At 42.0% G+C, this 18,892-nt stretch overlaps 1 protein-coding gene across 1 annotated transcript in view; it reads left to right on the forward strand.

Moving 5' to 3' along the window:
- Positions 1-1,501: 1,501 nt before the first annotated feature.
- Positions 1,502-18,892, forward strand: part of Lubel (Linear Ubiquitin E3 ligase) — a 20,705-nt gene continuing 3,314 nt past the window's right edge. The window contains exons 1-13 of the mRNA XM_070295816.1: positions 1,502-1,574; positions 4,089-4,178; positions 4,375-4,773; positions 5,992-6,177; positions 6,535-6,762; positions 7,080-7,546; positions 8,018-9,177; positions 10,209-10,513; positions 10,663-10,758; positions 11,208-11,366; positions 11,766-12,131; positions 12,207-12,390; positions 12,811-18,678. Coding sequence (XP_070151917.1) covers positions 1,569-1,574; positions 4,089-4,178; positions 4,375-4,773; positions 5,992-6,177; positions 6,535-6,762; positions 7,080-7,546; positions 8,018-9,177; positions 10,209-10,513; positions 10,663-10,758; positions 11,208-11,366; positions 11,766-12,131; positions 12,207-12,390; positions 12,811-18,678 — 9,514 coding nt within the window. The 5' untranslated portion in view covers positions 1,502-1,568. The remainder of the gene's footprint in view (positions 1,575-4,088; positions 4,179-4,374; positions 4,774-5,991; positions 6,178-6,534; positions 6,763-7,079; positions 7,547-8,017; positions 9,178-10,208; positions 10,514-10,662; positions 10,759-11,207; positions 11,367-11,765; positions 12,132-12,206; positions 12,391-12,810; positions 18,679-18,892) is intronic.

The following is an 18,892-nucleotide window of genomic DNA, read 5'->3' on the forward strand; positions in this document are numbered from 1 at the left end:
TATCTTAATTACAAAATATTATTAATTTATGAGATGGATCTTTTACATTAGATATCCAATTAGATACATTGCGATTGCAACGATACAAAAAGATCTCTTATTTATATCCAAAACACAAATGAAGCACAAATTGTGATCGAAGTTTCAATACAATAGGTGTTGTGTAATGACTTAATGTAATGACGTAGCACAGTGATTCGACAGATGTTGTAATAGGTACACGCAAGGACGGATTACACGTAGTGTAACGAAACTCCTGACAGAGTTCAATATAGGGGACTATTTACTGGCTATGGTAGTTGCGACTTATGAATCGTGAATTCGCAAAATTTTCATTAAACGCGCATTGAATACGCTACTTAACCTTAAAACGAATTGCTCGCATCCTCCAAGCCATCGTTTCTAGGCAGAAAACACAAGATCAACGCGCAAAAGGCGCGTGTGCGCGCGCCTACACGCGTGCGTGAATGTTTCACGTACGTGCGTGGGAAGCGATTTTACAATCAGTGATGCAATAGGAAGATAACGAAAGATTACATACTACTCCAACGTTACTGAGAGATTTCTACGAACTCCGCTCGTTACACTCCATTTGATTCTAATGCTTGTGGGAGTCTATCTTTGTCTTACAAGAAAAGAAAGGAAAAAGATTAGATAGATACGTAGATCTATTTTTCTCACACATGAAACAGCCAATTGGATAATATTATAACGTAGCTTATAACAAACTTACTTAATAGAGTTGTACTGTATTTAATTGGGGCGTGACAGACAAATAACGACCATTCTTACGACCATCGCGAATTTTCACGACGACACGGCAAGGTGCGCCGACAAATTTACCATGTAAATTTGTGGACTGGACATAAGTCGGCTATGCGACCGGTCAACTTTGCGCCGACATTCCGTTAGCATATGCCCACGCGATTTGCATAATTACAGATTTCTTTGTGTTACATATCGAGATATGTGCTGTCTATTTCTACCTCCTTCAAAAATCTTTTCGACACTTAGGGGATAATAATTTTATTTTTAAATTGATCTTAAAAAGATTCTTTAGAATTTTAATCTGGACTTTATAGCGACTAGAACGCTATCCCTTTTGGAAAATTGGTTTGAGGATAAAAATGTCAAGAATTTTTCTTATATCTTGTAGAATACTACCGAGAACTCGGTAAATAAAAAATCGGAAATGCAAAAAAATCCATCCCTCCCAATATTTGGATATATCTTTGTATGACATACGAAAAATCGTGCAAAACTGTCATGGAAAATTTTCGTAGAATTGTCTTTAATCGACGTTTTCGAGATGAGACCTAAACTATCGTAGAGCTTCTAAAGCGACGCCCGTTCTAACAAATCCAAACTACACGACAGATATATTTACGCGAACGGGGAGACCCACGCCGACAAGGAACGGTGGCAACGATCCAGCGGTCGCGGTGTTACGGAAATAGATTTTCGGCGGCGAGATGCAACGCCCGCCAGGCGAATCGAGGAAGCCAGTATCGCGGCGACCAGTTCCCGAGGAAAACCGGAAGAATCGAAGCGCCGCCGAGGTGTCCCACATGAACGTGAGTGCCGATATCCGTTCCACGAGAGTGCAACCCTCGCGACGCTATCCTTCCTCGTGCATCGTTTTCTCGATTCGGTCGACACCCTATTTGCGATTCTCGCCGACACACGAGAGACCCTCCGTAACGGTCGTACCGTCGCGTTATCGCCGTTCTTCCTCTTCGTCTAATAATTGAAGGAAGAAAGCTGCTCTCCCTTGCGATAAAGACAGGAACGCAGAGAGATGCGATTTATGCGATCTGAGATAATCGAAAATTATGAAATCATAGCGATGTCTATTTTTTTCCTAATAATAAAATTCGTCAACAATAAATGTCAAGAGTGAATCGATCGATTGAGCGCTTCGTCTCGGACACTGTACGGATAATCTAAATCGGAATGACTATCGACGTAGAAAGCGACTATCGACATATCTCTCTGTCTCTGTATCTCTTTTCTATAAAAAAATATCCATATTATTATATTATTAGATTATAAAATAAATCCTCATAGAAAATCTTTGCCTTCTCAAAGACGATTTAATCGTGACAAGAAATTTGTAGAGTGAATGTTTAGTTTTAATATTTATAATTTCGAAATATTCTGTTTGTTAAAAGTTTGTAAAAAGAAAGATTTATCTGGAAAATAATTATTTGTTGTATCGTTATATTCAAGTTTTTGCTTCGCGATTGCCAGTCTTTTAAAGCCGCATTTACGCAGTTATCTTCTCTATGCGGGTACCCGTCTATTTTCTCTAAAATGAGAAGTAACGTAACAAAAGAGATAAAGAGCAGAATTCTCACACCCTACACGAGGAAGGAGATACGTTGGTCAATTAACGCGTACGCGTTATCTGTGACTCCGACTATCTGACAGTTGCCTCCGGTTTAAGAACTCTTATCGGGGTTGCACCTTGCATACTATAATCATTATTTTATTATTCGTAATTATGCGTTATCGTGCGTTGTTGTGGGAAATGTGACGAAAACATAAGCGGATCTTCAAGTTGCATCGTGTTCGGCTTCTAAACGCTAATGATATGTCGTGAGACGTGTCCGAGTGGGAAAGAAGTTTTACGGATAGAAATTCTCTCTTGGATAAACTAAAAATTGGACGATCTCCAACTTGCGCATAGACGTGTGCAATTTCAGTGAGAGATAGTGTTGCAACGAACGTTCAATTTACATTTATCTCTTTTCTCTTTTTATCTCGTCACGCTTTGAGACAAGATACATAAGGATGGAGAGAAATAAAACTGTATGAAAAGATTTAAAGAAAGATATTTATTTCTAACAGAGTATATATAAAAATATAATAATTCCTACATATATATTTCTTTAATTGCACCAAGATTCAATTGATGTCGATTTCCTTTTCGATGTCATGATTTCATTGCATTGTGAAAAAGTTTTAACAAGAGCATTATAAGATACATCCCTCGTCTGAATTTTCGTGGATTCATCGGGAATCCTGCGATGCGCAAAATAGAAACAAAAACATCTGCGCTGCGCGAAGAGAACAGAGAAGCGAACGTTCTAAAGATATACAAACGGCTCTAATTCAAGAAACTAATTCTCATCTCGTCGCGTCTCTCAAGCGAAAGCTTCTCGCGACGTGGCTACGTTCGCAGTTTGCTTCGTTTGCCTAAGATTACATGTACAGACGTCTTCGATCGATCTTCGAGAGCTCTCCGGTACAATAATAAAAAATGCGATATGAGGAAGCGAGTGGGAGGAAGATGAGAATAATTTTTAATAAATAAATGCAAATTCGTTAGAATATTTCTGAAGCCGATTTATATTATTTCGATCGTCCGTTTCCTATTTAATTGCCATTCAGTTGATGAGAAATATCTGGAATTTAAATTCGTTACGAGACGCGTTCGATATTTCACGTAGGACGAAAGGTATCATCGTCGCTGTCACCCACGCGGAGAAAAATAGTGTCGCTCGCACACACCACGCTGCTCTCAGCTTTATTTCTAGACGCGGAACACGCCGCTTTTTCCCGGCCGCAGAAATAGATCCCCGGTAGGTCCCAGCTTCCGGCGTTCTGGATCGCCGATCTGACGTCACGCTTTCCCCGCGACGATGCCTACTTTGGGAAGAATTTATTACACGGCCGAGATTATTCGGAGACCACGTAAGCGCGCGAGCCTACGAGCTGCGATGACATCAATTCACACTTGGCACTGTTATGGCGGTAGAAGGCTGCCAGGCTTCGAGATTTTTAGCACGACGAAATACCCAACTCGGTTGTTTGCGTGCTTTATATTTTTATACGATTAAACTCTTCGAAATCTATTTACAATCTTGATCTTTTAAACATTCAATAGCTGTAACTTATATGTCTTGCATGCATTTGCGAATCTTATGACGGATATTAAGTTTTTTTTTTTTTTTTTTTTTTTTTTTACAAAAAATTATTGCAACATTCTGAGTAATAAATGTGACAAAAATGTCTCTCTCTGAAATAAATTATTCTATCGTTTTGAAAGAAAATTGTTAACAAAAATTTTGCTTTTTTTTTTCTAGAATCCGGGAGCTGAGAGATGGCGACCGATGGCCATATCGAATCCATCCACTAAATTGCGAATGGCGAGATCCATGCCCCATTGGGTCATGGTACGTTTTTCTCTTATTCAGTCATATTATATGTTTCCATCGATTGCTTCGATTTTTATCATTATTTCTTTTTCACGTTTATCGAAATAATTTGCTCCGTGTATTTTTATTTTATTCTTTTGCGACGAAGAAATCAATTCGTTTGAATATCGATATAGCATTAATCTCTAAAGGCGTATATATATATTTAAAAAAGGCGCAGCAACAACAGCGAGAATCGGAGCAGCAGCAACATGGACCCCCGACGCCCCCCAAAATTCCACCGCCGTCGCTCTCGGGGGATTGTGGTGACCCCGACTACGAGATCATCGAGTTCCCGACCCAGAAACCACCCTCGACACCCCAATGGAACGTCGGTAAGTGCGCCCTGTGCGGCACCGAGAACGTGTTTGCGCGATGCGACACGTGCCACGAGAACTTCTGCGAGGCCTGCGACGACATGAATCACAAGCATCCGAAGCGGAAGAGCCACGTTCGCAGGAGAATCTTGACCGACAACGCGAGCAGGAGCAGACCGCCGCTTCCCCCTAAAGGGGAGAACCTGTCGTATCCGCCGCCGGTGCCACCGCCACGAAGACATCGCAAGGCCACTCAGGTAGGCTGCATCCTCGCCTGAAACTGCGTCCGTGAAATCTTGTTCCAGGCAAGATCGTTCGTGCGAGTCCTACCGCACGAATCCTACCCCAGCCAAGGATCCTCTCTCGGAAATCATTCGAGCTCGATGGAGATCGGGTTGCGACTGGCGAATTTCGACGATCGAGCTCTCCGTCTCTCGGCGACTTTGGATCGCCGAGATTGGATCGGTGACTGATTCATGGAAGCTGTTTTATCGTCCTTTATTCAACCTCGTCTCCGTCGCGCCGGATGCTCGTCGAGTCGAAATGCTTTCCCCCTCCTGACGAACGAAATGCCACAATTTTTGCAACGTTGTTGATTACAACATAATGACGTAGCTTTTAACTCGAAATGTCACACCGAGGCAGCCGAGAGCTTTCTCATTGTCCTCTTGCGAACTTCAAATGATCGTTAACGTGTTCTTTTCTCTCTCTCTACTAGATTTTATTTTACGTTCAGACTTTATTGTACACATGTTATCGTTGTTTTTTAATACACCATGTTACCGCAAACACTGATGCCGTATTCACTGAACCTGTTCTCTCTTTCAGTTTCATCGTTGACGTAATGACGCGGAAAAGACGCACGTGGCGCGTCGGCGCCGTCGTAATGTCAGACATTCGTCGTGCCGCATAATATCGGATCGTTTACCGCGAATGATTTCCGCGGGGTGCGGTGAATATGGCAGGTTACGGTGAACACGGTGAACACGTCGAACACGATCATTCTCGCCCGCGATCACGATCCTTTATCGACGACGCATCGATCCGTATTTTCTCCGCATACCGTTACAGGTACCATCCTGACTGATTTTCACACTCGGTGTATCGAGCATTCTTTTCAGCATGTATACGTACTAGACGGATTGGATCATCTATAGCTGTGAATCTGCCATGTCGAAAATAATAATTTCACGACGTTTGACTTACAAGATTTTTGTTCGTAATATTTTTTACGCAAGTTTTTGTTTATATGTATTTATTTATTTTTATATTTTTTGACAAAAGAATCTGTGTTTTTCTAGAGATGTGATTTCTTTTCCATCACAGTCATGATTAACCACATATTTGACATCTTTCTTCTTGAATGATATATCAGCGCAGTTTCGCATATGAACATCTACAATCCTCGACAACACCCCGAGCGCCGTTCCTTCATTTACGATATTCACGTAATTAAGTCCAAGTTTCGCGCTTAGGCTAAGTCGACGCTAGCCAAAGGCTCTATACATCTCCCTTTGCTCGACAAGGTCGGGAGCTTGAAGCGCAACCTTGCCAATCCGAAAGCACCGCCGGATTCAAGAATATCGAAATCTACGAATACCTTAAACGCGTCCACCAATGATACTTCGGGATCAGGAACGGACAAAATGACCACTCTACAAGTAAGAAGTTACATAAATTTTTCTCAATTGTTAAAGAAAACGAATTGTCTTTATATTAAAAAAAATTAAATTTAGGATATATTTCTATGAAATTATTACGATTAAATGCATCTTATCAAATGGATAAGATAATTGCAGAATGAAATAATAAATATTTCTATAGATTTAATTATTCATTAATCAATTCGCAGAGATCAACTTTTAATTTTTCTTCAATAATTATTATAAAATTATAAAAACGTTTCATTTTTATGCACTAAAAATTTTATATACAGATATTTCTTTTTCCTACCATTCGCATCATATTATGAATTTGTGATTAAAACTTGTGTATCGAATACTGTGAACTATTTTCAGGAAAGATACAGAAAATATCAGGAAGCGATGAGAGCTCAAGACGCAAACAGGCGACGACACCCGTCCTCGGATACCTCGAGGGACACCTTGAGCGGAAGACCACTTAGCTTAGGCAGCTCGAAACCAGCACCGTCGCTTCCACCTGCGCCTCCACCTAGAGCTATGATACAATCGGCCAGCGTTTGCGATTTAAGCGCTGCTCACATGTGGAATCCGGGAATGCATCAGGTATATTTTTGATATTCTCGAACAAGTGTTTTTAGGTTTATTTTTGTTATATTAATTTTTCGTTTCTACAATAATTAATCATCATTTCATCAATCACGCAAACAAAACGGAGTAATTGGAAAACACGCCAAAAATATAAATATAATATAATTCCGGATTAACTGATTAATATTTTAATGAGTTACACAAACTGAAATAGATATTGTATTTAGAAATAGAATATTTTTGAGAAAAATTTGTTTTATGTAATGGTGAAATAATGATATTTTTTTTTTCAATAAAATAAAATATTATATATAAATAAAATAATTTTTCAGGTCCAGTCAATGGCACATTTAGGACCCGGCGGCATGCCGATGATGTGGTACCCGCCGACCAACTCCTGGGACGTACCGATGAGCGGTTCCACCGTGAGTCTGCATCATCCAAGCATGTGGGGATATCCCATGGGTTATCCGTCGACCCAGATGCTGCCTCCGCATTATCCGGGATCTCTTTCTAGAGCGCACAGTCCGGCTAGAAGTATTAAATCCGGTAGAAGATCGAGGCAGCCATCACCGTCTCCCAGTCTGAAATCTAAAAAGTCCTACGCTTCAAGATCACGATCGAGAAGATCACCCGGATCACCATCGGACGCGAGCTCCGAAAACTCCGACGAGTCTGATGTAGACGACAGACTCTCCCGAGGGTCGAGGAGTAGACGCGGTAGCGTATCCAGAAGCATACGACAACGAAACTATCACGACGACGATACCAGAAGTCTCATGTCCAGAAGTCGACGAGAGTAAGTTAAAAGAGAGAAATTAAATAAAAGTTACATATTTTTTTTTTAAATATCCATTTTAATTTCATTTAATTAAATGTATTTCTAAAGATTTTACATAAATATTTTATTGATATTATTGAAACTGCCATTTTATAATTACTCGAGAGTAAAATCTAAATAGCAAAGAGTTTCTATAAAATTTTTATGTTTAAATGAATGTAGACATTGAAAAACATTTTGCAAACAATTCTGTCGATATAAATCGTTTACTGCCATGTTTCGACAATAAAATTTTGAAGTTTCCGAACTTTGTTGTCAAAAATGCTTATATACACTAACACATATCCTATTTTTCTTTTCTAGAATGATTAATTTATTATGACTTTGTAGAATCTCTCTCTTAATTTCTGCAAAATATAGACTTAGTTTTGTTAATATTTAAGCTTGCATATTTTACATTTGCATGTTCATTTTTCGGTGATTTTTCAGGAGATTAATGTCCGAAGAGAGAATGATGAGTACCGAGGATCAATGGTCTGAGAGTCCGTCTAGTAAACGATACTCGACGCCTTCGAGAAGCTACGACGATCGCTCGGTTTCCAAAATAGATCGATTGGAACGCGTACAAAACGGGATTTATCGCGATCGTCGAAGACGAAGCACCGACGACGAGTCCTCCGATCGAAGGATCAATGCGCCGAGCCGAACGCGAGTGACGAGCTCGTCCGACGACCATTTCGAGAGAGTGGAGAACGCATTAAAGAGAGCATCGTCCCTTCGTAGGGACATAATGCTAGATGATCATCGTCGCGATTCTCGTAGATCATCCTTCGAGAGTGACAGTCAAGCTAGGAAGACACCTTCTCGAGATGTGACCTCTCCAAAAAGGATACCTGGGGAACGAACGCGTCTTTTGGAAAGACAGACTTCTCAAGGAGATCCAGATAGAGACAGGAATCGCACAAACAAGGATGAAATCGAATCACGCTCAGCGAAAAGAGAACAGCAGATCCGTGACATCTCGCGAGAGCGGGAGATCCGTAGATCCTCGCTTGAATCCGATAGTCAAGGTCTTAGAAAAACATTTTCCAACGAAACACCAATAAAAAAACATGAGGAAAAGACGACTAGTGATTTTCAAGATCGCCAGCGATCGATCGAAAAGAATCGACAGTTCAAGGACTCCATACAGACCGCAGAAGCTCAACAGCAGAGACAAGATAGCATCAATATAAAACAGCAGCAACAGCAGCAGCAGCAGCAGCAGCAGCAGCCGCTGCTGCGAAGATCTCAATCCCGAGAGAATCCAAAGACGGCAAACAGAGACGCGGTCGAAAATGCATTATCCAAGAAGATCGCTTCCAATGAGACGATCGGCTTGATGGAAATCCCAAAGGAGGAGTGGGCCTGCGAACACTGCACCTTCATCAATAAGATCAACGATCGCGTCTGCGTGGTCTGCTGCAAAACCAAGAGTAGCGCGTTACCGCCGAGCACCCTGAACGACGATCCGCTCGAGCTGCAAGCGCCGAAAAGTGAAGCGTCGAGCAAAGTCGACGATCCCGGTCCCGATCTCGAGAAGCGGATCAATTTGTTAAAAATCTCTAACAGCGAAGAAAGCGGCGACAACGGATCCGTCAAGAACAAAGGTAGACCGAAGCGCAAAATCAGCTTTTCCTTCGGTACCAAGTTATCCAAGTGACGTTCCCGGGATCCATGCTCGTTCTCCCCCTTGCCGTCCCCCCTCTCCTTCCACGTATTCCCGTTCAAAGAAATGCAAACAATCCAGATTATATTTGTACGTGTCTCTTCTTTTTTTTTTTTTTCTTTCCTTTTTTATACGCAAAGCAGTGCAGTCGAACCACTCTATAACTGGTTGTTCTCCATCCTTCGATGTATTCCCTTGGATGAATAATAAAGAGACATGGAGACTGTTTTTCGTACAAGGCTACAACGGGACCAAATGCATAGTCGTATTTGAAATTCGGCCATCTATCGCGTTCATGTCTGAGGCACTATATTATTCATTCAAGTGATGCGACGGTTTCAAGCACGAGCGTGCATTTGGCATATGTTCCTTTATTCCGGGGCGAACCGTCGATGGAAATCACTGCCAAAGCACTTGGCTCGGCTTCATATTAGAACGCGTCAACGCATGGATTTATTTATTTCAAGATAAAGTAAAAATTTTCACGCAACAATAAATTTTCAAAAGTTTTTTTCGAAAAATTAATTGCCCAGCTGAAATTTTACATGTTAATACTAAATTCAAATTATTATTATAATACAATGTTAAATTATTAATAATATTTACAACAGTATTGATTATATATGCTGATTATTGCAACATTAGCAGATCAATGGCTACATTAATTAAACAATATCTTGTTCAATCAAAATTATTTTTTTTGTAAAATTTTTCAACGTATTATTCATTATTCCTCTTTCATTTTTTTCTCGATTTCTAAAAATGAAATAAAAGCGTTATAAATGCGCTTTCTTGGATGACCTTGAGAATAATAATATAGTGAGAATGAAAATAAGTTGTTGGACACTTAGCAATAACGGCCGATCATTCAAATTCTACAAACTGTCTATTTAAAACCACAATTGGGCAAAATTATATAATAAAATAAAATAACTTTTACACTAAATCATGGTAAAATTTTGTGACTTACAGATGCAATCGTTACAGACGATAATCCTCTCGTGGTGAATTTTGAAGCTACGATCACGGCCTTAGCTTCGCGAGCAGAAGAAGCGTCATCGAAACCGGCGGACGCAGCATCATCGCCGATTGTTGAGAATTTGGCAGCAGCAACAACATCATCACCATCAACGTTACCGTCTTTTTCGACTACAAATATATCCAAAATAGATACGAACGCGACGCTGCGGGAGGAAAAAGCCACGCGAGGGAAACTTTTAAAGAGTCATTCGGTGTCTACGGGAACATCTCCTCCACCACAGAATATCTCGACTCAAGTAAGTCTAAATATATATATTATCTAAAGTGTATCATCTCTAAATAAGATAATATTTGCAATCGAAATATTCTATGAACGAATACGAACAAACAAATATTTTATATAGATAGAAGATTACAAAAATGATATATGTATAAAATATTTTAGACCTACGATTATCTTCCTGCGAAAGGAACTCTTGGAAGATCCGCATCAGTGGCAACGTCAAAAAGTTATTTGCATTACGATGACAGCGACGGAGAGGTGAGCGTAAGACTGTGAATGAATTAAAAAACGTAATTAAAGTTTAATTAAGACACTAAATAAAAGCAATTGAAAGAAATGGATGAGTAATTAAATAAAATAAAAATGTCAATTACACACACATATATATATATATATTTATTATATATGTATGAGTATATAATTATATAATTATACAATATATATATTTATATAATTAATTATATATACAATTATGTTTTCTATATCTATTTATGCAACTTATACTTATCATATTTATTTTATATTTACGTAACAAATAAATTTTACATATATGAATTATAATGAATATTTGAAAGTGATGAATAAGATATAAAATGTATAGATATATAAAGATTAGAAGACTCGTTGGACGCCAATCATCAAAATACTCTTTCAAAAGATGTCTTGTCTCCGCGTTCGATCTAGTAGCGTTCTAGTGAAAAGACAAGGCGGAGCGTCTGTTTCAGGAGCAAACCAGATTCGCGAACAGTCCTGATCTGTATCCGCAGACGTTCCAGGAACAGCAGCTGATGATATCCGGTCAGAGAAGCAGAGAGCGGACCAGAAGAAACTCCATCGACTCGTCCCATCTCTATTATCGTTCCAGGGTAAACTCGCTTACAAGTCAAGCCTCATGGATTTTTCGTTGTATACCTTGTCGATCCTTAACTCAACCCAGTTGCAATAATTAGCCTCGGTGTGAACGTAGGCAGGATGATACTTTTGTTTCTTTTTTTTTTTAGCATAATTCCCAACCAAGCTTAAATAGATGACTTATCGTATATTTATCATGCTTATTCACAAAATGCGTTTTCAGCTACAACTAAATATAGTTCTAATATTAATCTAGACAAGCATTTAACAGCAAAGATAATCTACGATGGCGGATACCTCTGCGATTGTGACTAGCCATAAATTAAGTAACATCGTCTCTCTAGTATTATCTCATTCTTTCTCACAATTTCAATAAAACGATCTCCAATAGCGATGCAATTCCCGCATTTCAGGAACCCAGCCAACCGAGATATGCGGAAGCAGGTCCCAGTTCCGGCCAGCAAGGGGGAGTTTCCACGTTGACCCGTCAGGGTTTGGAGATCGTGGAGCTCCTGCGAGAAGCCGAGAGACAGGGATTCACCACCGACGATGTTCAGGTCGCGTTGGCGCAAGGCGCGCCGAATCCGATCGAGTGGCTTCACACGCAGTGGCCGCATCTAATGGAGACGGTGCGGGTCCTGGTGATCGCGCAGGGCAAGGAACTGAGGGAGAACAGCGTCGGCGTCCTATCGCCGGCCGAGGCGAGAGAGGCTCTACGATCTGTCAAGGGCGACGTGTGGAACGCTGTCGCGACGGCCATTCGGCGCAGACAGCAGAAAGTGCGTATAAAATGAGCACGCGCAGCTTTTTGATCGATAAGCGATCCGATGTGATCCTCGCTCGATTGTCGACAGTGCCAGCAGATTATGACGAAAGGAAACTTTGCGCTCGCGGATGTTGTTAGAGCTCTCGATAACAATGCCGGGATTGAGGACGCCGCTTTGCTCGAGCTGCAAAAGAATCAGCTCAAGCCCTTTTTAATGAGGATCTGGGGTCCTCCGGTCGGGGTGGAGAACGACGAGGCTGCACCGCACGAAGGTCAGTGGATGCCGTCGAAAGAAACTAATTATCTTTATTAATTTTTAAATTATTATTATTTTTATTAATTTATTATTTTAGATTTCCAATATTTTTTTATAGTATTCCTTTAGATACATTAATATTATTTTATTCAATAAGCGTGGATGTGCTTTATATCTTTTTCATTTTTTAATATTTTATCGCGCTTTTAAAGATATATAAAAGTGACTTTCGGATTATATTTTATATAAAATCTGGAATATAGAAATTTTACTAATTATGATAATTTAATATTTATTATATATACATAAAGTTCGCTATAAGCGAATAAATGGCGATTTTCTCTGCGCGAAAAAAAACATCACTTCTTAACTTTTTATTGAAAAATGAGTAAAAATAATTAATCGTGCTCCCGATTTTTTCCTTTTCTGACTGCAGATGCAGCGAGTGCGGTCGGTGGTGGGACGGGGGCGGGATCCGTGGAACAAGTTGAGAATGTGTCCGATACGGAGGCGCGGAAGCAGGTAATGTCACCAATTGTTGATCATTTCGTGGCGTTGCAGGCCGACTTTCAAAAGCAACTGGCGGCCCTGAGAGAACTGACCGATAACTGGCGACACGAGAAAGACCTCTCGAATAAACTGGGTAATAATAAGTCTGATAATCTGTACGACCGCGCTGACGATGATAATAGCACTGTTCTAATCGATGCAAATCTGGTCCCAAGGGCCGTACAAGAAGCCCCCGATGTAGCGATGCCGATGGGCGATCTTGTTACGCGGCAAAGACAGGCAACCGTAGATTCGCGGGAAGGCTCGAAGCGCTCAAAGTTGAACGCTACGAAACCATCCGACGAGGGCCTGGATCAAGTAGATGCCGCGTTGCACGCCGAAATTCCCGCGACAACGACGATGATCGATGATTTCGCGAGAGAGAACGCGACAGACTCGACACTCCTCGAATACTCCTCGAGAAACGACACTGCCGACCGTTCGATCGGTGAAACCATCGTTGAGATTGACGAAACTGTCGTACGAATGACCGGATCATCCGATCCACGAAAACTCGATGCTTTGACGATATCGATCGACGAAACGATAGAAATAGCGAAGCAAGTTTCACCGAAAGGAGTAGAACAGAGAGGATTATCGTCGAACGTCGAGGTTCAAGTATCCTCCTCCTCGCCTGGAATTTCTGCGCCCGACACAACGGATACGGAACCAGGTCAGTCCTCTTCTCCGCAAACTTGGAGTGCTCCCGAATTACTTAATATAGTGGAACATGCTGCAAACAACGAGTCACTCGTCCAAGTTGGGAAGTCGACGGAATTGGACGAAACACTTCGCATCTCTTTCCGGGATTCGAGTGCTCGCCAACAAGAGGCCGATATATCGCAGCAGCTGTCGCGGAATGATGTCTCGATCGCGGCGAGTGCATCCGGAAAGGATTTTTCCGCGACGGAACGATCCGATCGGCATGTTGCGAGAGGAGTTTCCGGGCAAAACGACGAATCGTCGCAAGTCCTCGCGATGGAAGCTCTGATGTCCGCCGTGAAATCATTGCCGGAGAAGTTTTTGACGCCCTTCGTAACGGCGATGCAGGTTCTGTCGCCCAAGAAAGGTGATGCTGATGTAACGATCGCTGATGTACGATTTATGAATCAATTAAATACTTTACGCAGCACAAAGATCGAAGAAACAGCCGAGACTGAGACAAACGTCGACGCTCTTCGGTCAAGGAACGATGACGACGACGAGAAGAAGTCTGTTTTGGCAACTGCGAATAAAACTGAAGGGTCGTCTCTTCGGGAGAAGAATAGCGATGAATACGAGAAAAATATCATAACAAAATCGAGCAATAGCAAGATTATCGACAAGAGGAACGTTGCCAGATCATACGAGGTTCCGGATTCTCAGATGGCAAAGTCCCGGTCGAGCGTTCCAGATATCAAACGACAGCAGCTGGATGTCAGATCGGTACGTAACGCGGATAGGGATGAAGCTAACATTTCGCAAACTAACATCGCGACGGCTCTGATATCCCAAACGTTCTCGGATTCGGTAGACCTCAAGTCGACGGACGTTCCCGAAGAAACGCTGACTGCGAATAAAGCGGCAACGTTCAGCGTCGCGACAACAGAACCGATTAACGGAACGGACATCGCGGAGGACATACAGTCACGTAAGAATTCTTTAGAGATAGTCGCCACATCTGTGGAAAATGATAGTCAGGATAGATCTGTTGGAGGCGAAACCGTATCGACGAAAGAATCAATCGAGAAAGCGTCTTCAAGTGATTCATCGAGTTTTCACACGCGATCGTTAACATCATCTGCGTCTCATGATCAATCCGTTGTCTATCGGGAAGCTCACGAGCTTACAGTGGCATCCGATGACACGTTGATCGATGCATCATTATCATCATCATCATCATCATCATCGTCAAAGGAAGCGAGCGACTCTTCCATCGCGCTTAATGGAAAGCTTCCCGCGGATAACGCCTCTGCGATCATTGATCCGCTTCTAAAAAACGACTCGTCGCGAAATCAAACTTTACCCGCTGCTACGAATGATTTTAACACGCAAAGATCTGAGATAGATATCTGCCACAAGGATGCGATCGATCGCGATTCTCACGCCAATCATTTGTCCATTTCGTGCGAAACGACTTACGCTACTAATACGGAATCCATAAATAAACAAGATATTGATACGCAGGAATTAAAAGAACACTCGAACGATTCATCTCACGTTACTTCATCAGCTTCGCCAGTTGCATCATCCGCGAAAATTTTCGATGCGAAATCACCGTCCGTCGAAATACTCGATAATCTCGAAACGACGTTGCGTAACGATAAAAATGATACAAAGCCGAGCGTTGAGAAAGATGCGGTGCACGTTTCGGAAAAAGTAGAACAGACAATTTTGATCACATATCATACTCCCGCGAGCGACGGTAAAGATGAAACTACGTTGAAAGGAGCGGACGTGCCCGTCGAGCAAAGTACGACCGACGATTTATCCATTACTCAATTACGAACCGATGAGAGTGTTCCGCTGTCGTTAACAGACTCCGCGGCGAATTTCAATAATCCGGACAATCCGGAAAAGAAGAGTATACTCGTCCCGACAAAATCCGACAGTCCAACGATCAAATGCACGTCGGACCTTCGGACATCACTTGAGAATCCCGTGGACGATTTAACTCGAGACGAACCATCCGCTCTGACAAATAATCGACAAGTAATCGCACACGTTCGCTTAACGCAGACGTTACGATCCTCCCCTTCAATCGACACTTGTCGCGAAAGTACCTTGCATGCCGAAACGTCAAATATCTGCGACTCTGAATCTTTGAGAGATGTGAAAATTTCAGAGCGGAACGAAGTGGAGTCTGTCAAAGTCTCCGAAACCTTAAAAAGTCATATTGTCGAAGAGGACTCTGTTATAGATACTAACGGATTCTCCGATGAAAGTCACGATCGATTAATAAATACTATTAATAATACCCGCCGTGAATTATCAGTCGAAAACGTTTCTACCTCAGAGCCGAGCGAAAGTGTTTCGATTCCCGCCGAGGAACTTCACCCCGGAGACGAGGTTTCTCAATCTGACGAGAAAGGAGACGCGGAAACATCAAACTTCGCGACAAGAAGCATCTTACACGCGCTTAAAAATATATTCTTCGCATCGCAAACCGAGGAGAAAAATATCGCTCCGATCATCGTCAACGAAGACTCATTCTCGGTTCCTATCGCGACAAATATCGGCGACGTATCCGATACCTTTGAAATAAACATATCGGAATCGGCCATAATAGCGGTAAATGATTGCGCGCCGATGAAAGACATCGCGGCGAATACCGTCGAACGCGACGAATCGGATCGAATCGGTGATGTCGATACAAACGGCATGCGAGAGAACGCGAGAGACGTCGATTCCTCCGGAAACGACATTTCAATCGTCGCGCGTAACGAACCGGTTAGATCAGAATTACCGAATAACGAGTCGTCGGAAAAGAGCACGAGACAACCTCGTAAAAGCGTAATCGCGAAACCCGTCGTAAAGGATAGATCGCCCTTTAAAAAAATCGTCCGAAGAAAGTCGCCCGTTAAGATGGTGAGAAAGTCGACTGGCGTACCGAGAAAAGGTTCACCGCGTAAAAGCATGAGCCCGAACAGTACAACCGTGACAAAAGCGAGGGTAACGGCCAGCGAGATTACCGAGACGTCGAATCGAGCAATGCGAAACAATGAGTCGCGAATTAAAAAATCCGTAAAATCGACATGCACCGCGCGCGATAAGACGGACAACGGAAGTAAGTTGATTACGAAACTATCGGGTAAATCCATTGAACAATCGTTAACTAACACGAATCTGCAAAGAACTGCGGGAAATAGCAAAACGAATAAAAATAAAGAAGTTTCTACGTCCAATACGGAAAAGATACTCGCGATCGATAATCCCGAATCGTCGACTAGCATTAAAAAATGTAACGAAAGAAAATTGAAAAATACGGAAAATAAAAAACTCGAACGTTGTAAAAATAAAATGATCGAAGTTAATCGGAATAAAAAGACGGAAATATTCAAAATTATTGAAATGAATATTTTTGAAAATCGAGAAGGAAAGAAGATCGTAAATCGCGAAACTGAAATGTCAAATGATAACGAGATGTCGATGAAAGTGCTCTCGACAAAAAATAGAAATGATAATTCAAAACCTAAAATATCTTCACCGTCAAAGATACCCGTTTTGATACATCAAAAAATCGCGCGATCTACAAGTATCGTCCCATCGAGCTCTTCTAAAACAAATTTAAATGGCAAACTATTGTTAAAAAATATATCGACTAAATTGCCGATAGCGTCGCAAGCAATTTCGAAATTATCTTTGAAAATTCAGGAAAAAGTTCCGATACCGAGTTCACCGATCGTGTGGAAAGTCGATTCGAAAGATAATTCGAAGACGGATCGAATCGAATCTAGTGATGATAAATTAAATTCAGCAAAAACGATTGAAATTATAGAAAATGCAAAAGACGAGCAGATTCTAGAAGAGGATCATGCTAAAAGAAGCGCCATGGAAGAAACCGAGGAGCTTCCGAAAGTTGAATCAATGCAATCGGAATCCACGTTAGACAAGAATTCGCAAGCGTTGAGCTCGACGTGCGACAACGATCTGTCCGCGACTTTTAACGAACAATTGGAAATCGAAAACGCAATGGAGGAGAACTCCCGTGCATTGAGCTCCGATTCCGAGTATTCCGAGAGCGACGAGGACACAGAAACGGCAAAGTATATCTCCGATCATAACTCGGAATGCAATTCCGTCGAAGAGTTCACGGACGCAGAATTGTTGTTAGAGAAAACGTTAAACGAGATAAGGATTGAAATATCGGATTCCGAAGAGGAGCGGACGAGTGGGTCCGAGGAGAGCGGGAGAGATATCACTTGTTCCTACGAAACAGAAAGCCACGATCGTGATTCCGTATTGTCCGAAAATACGATCGATGAATGGGAGATTAGGTCAAGCGAGCTTGAAGATTCGATGGAAGAAGATGTGTACGAGGAGCTACCATCCGAAGGAGAAGAGACGAATATACAACACGAAGTCTCGGAACAACAACTCGAGATGGCCGTTAAAGAATCCGATGATACAATACACAAGAAAGTCGACATTTCGAATAGAGCGGAAAGTAATTCTGAAGTTGCGCAAGAAGATGAAGGGAATAATTTGGATCCATTGAAGGAAGCTATCGTAGAACCGATTCAACCGAAAATAATCGCGGAGATCGATGGGATGGCATCGAAACTTTCTCAAAACCTTGAAATCTCGAATTCTAACGTAGCTGATTTCGCGATAGCGTTTTCAGCAAAGTTCGAGGAAAGTACAGAATCAAAGGAGGACATCCAGTCAAAAGCGACCGACTCAAAGAGAAGTGAGTCGAAACTCAAGGACGCAAACAGAATCGAGGAAGGAGATCAATCGACAGTCGTGCAGAACGATAAGACGAGGAAAGTGACGAGCGCGAGACGGGCCAAGATAGGCCGAAGGGCGAGTACAGGGAGGAAAGAGGTCAAAGTTGGAAGAGACGTTGACGACGACGATGACGACGACACGTTAAAGGGGGTGGATCGGGCGAAAGCGCCGAGGAAACGATTTTCCCTCGTAGCCAGTTGCATCCGTCGATTCGAGGGCGAGGAGAATACCGAAAGGACGCGCGTGGAAAGCATCAGGCGCAAGAGACAGGGATCTCCCAAGACGGAGCGGGAGGTCAGTAGACGAGAGTTGCCGGAAGTGACATGACCCTCTTGTAGACGCCCTCGTTGCGCCGAAAGATCCTCCTCGCGAACGCGAGTCGAGTCGCCACGAGAATCGACTTTTTCAAACTTTTCATTCGCAGCTCAATGATTTATATTACAAACGGCTCGAAATGCTGAACGGGTGTCCCTTAATACTTTTTAATCGTGTATTAATCGTTGATCATTTCACTGCGACAAGAGTTTTGTACGATGTAT

Source organism: Polyergus mexicanus, unplaced genomic scaffold (genome assembly GCF_030449975.1).
Source record: "Polyergus mexicanus isolate NDT 795.1 unplaced genomic scaffold, iyPolMexi1.0 SCAF_5, whole genome shotgun sequence".
Classification (NCBI taxonomy): Eukaryota; Metazoa; Arthropoda; class Insecta; order Hymenoptera; family Formicidae; genus Polyergus; species Polyergus mexicanus.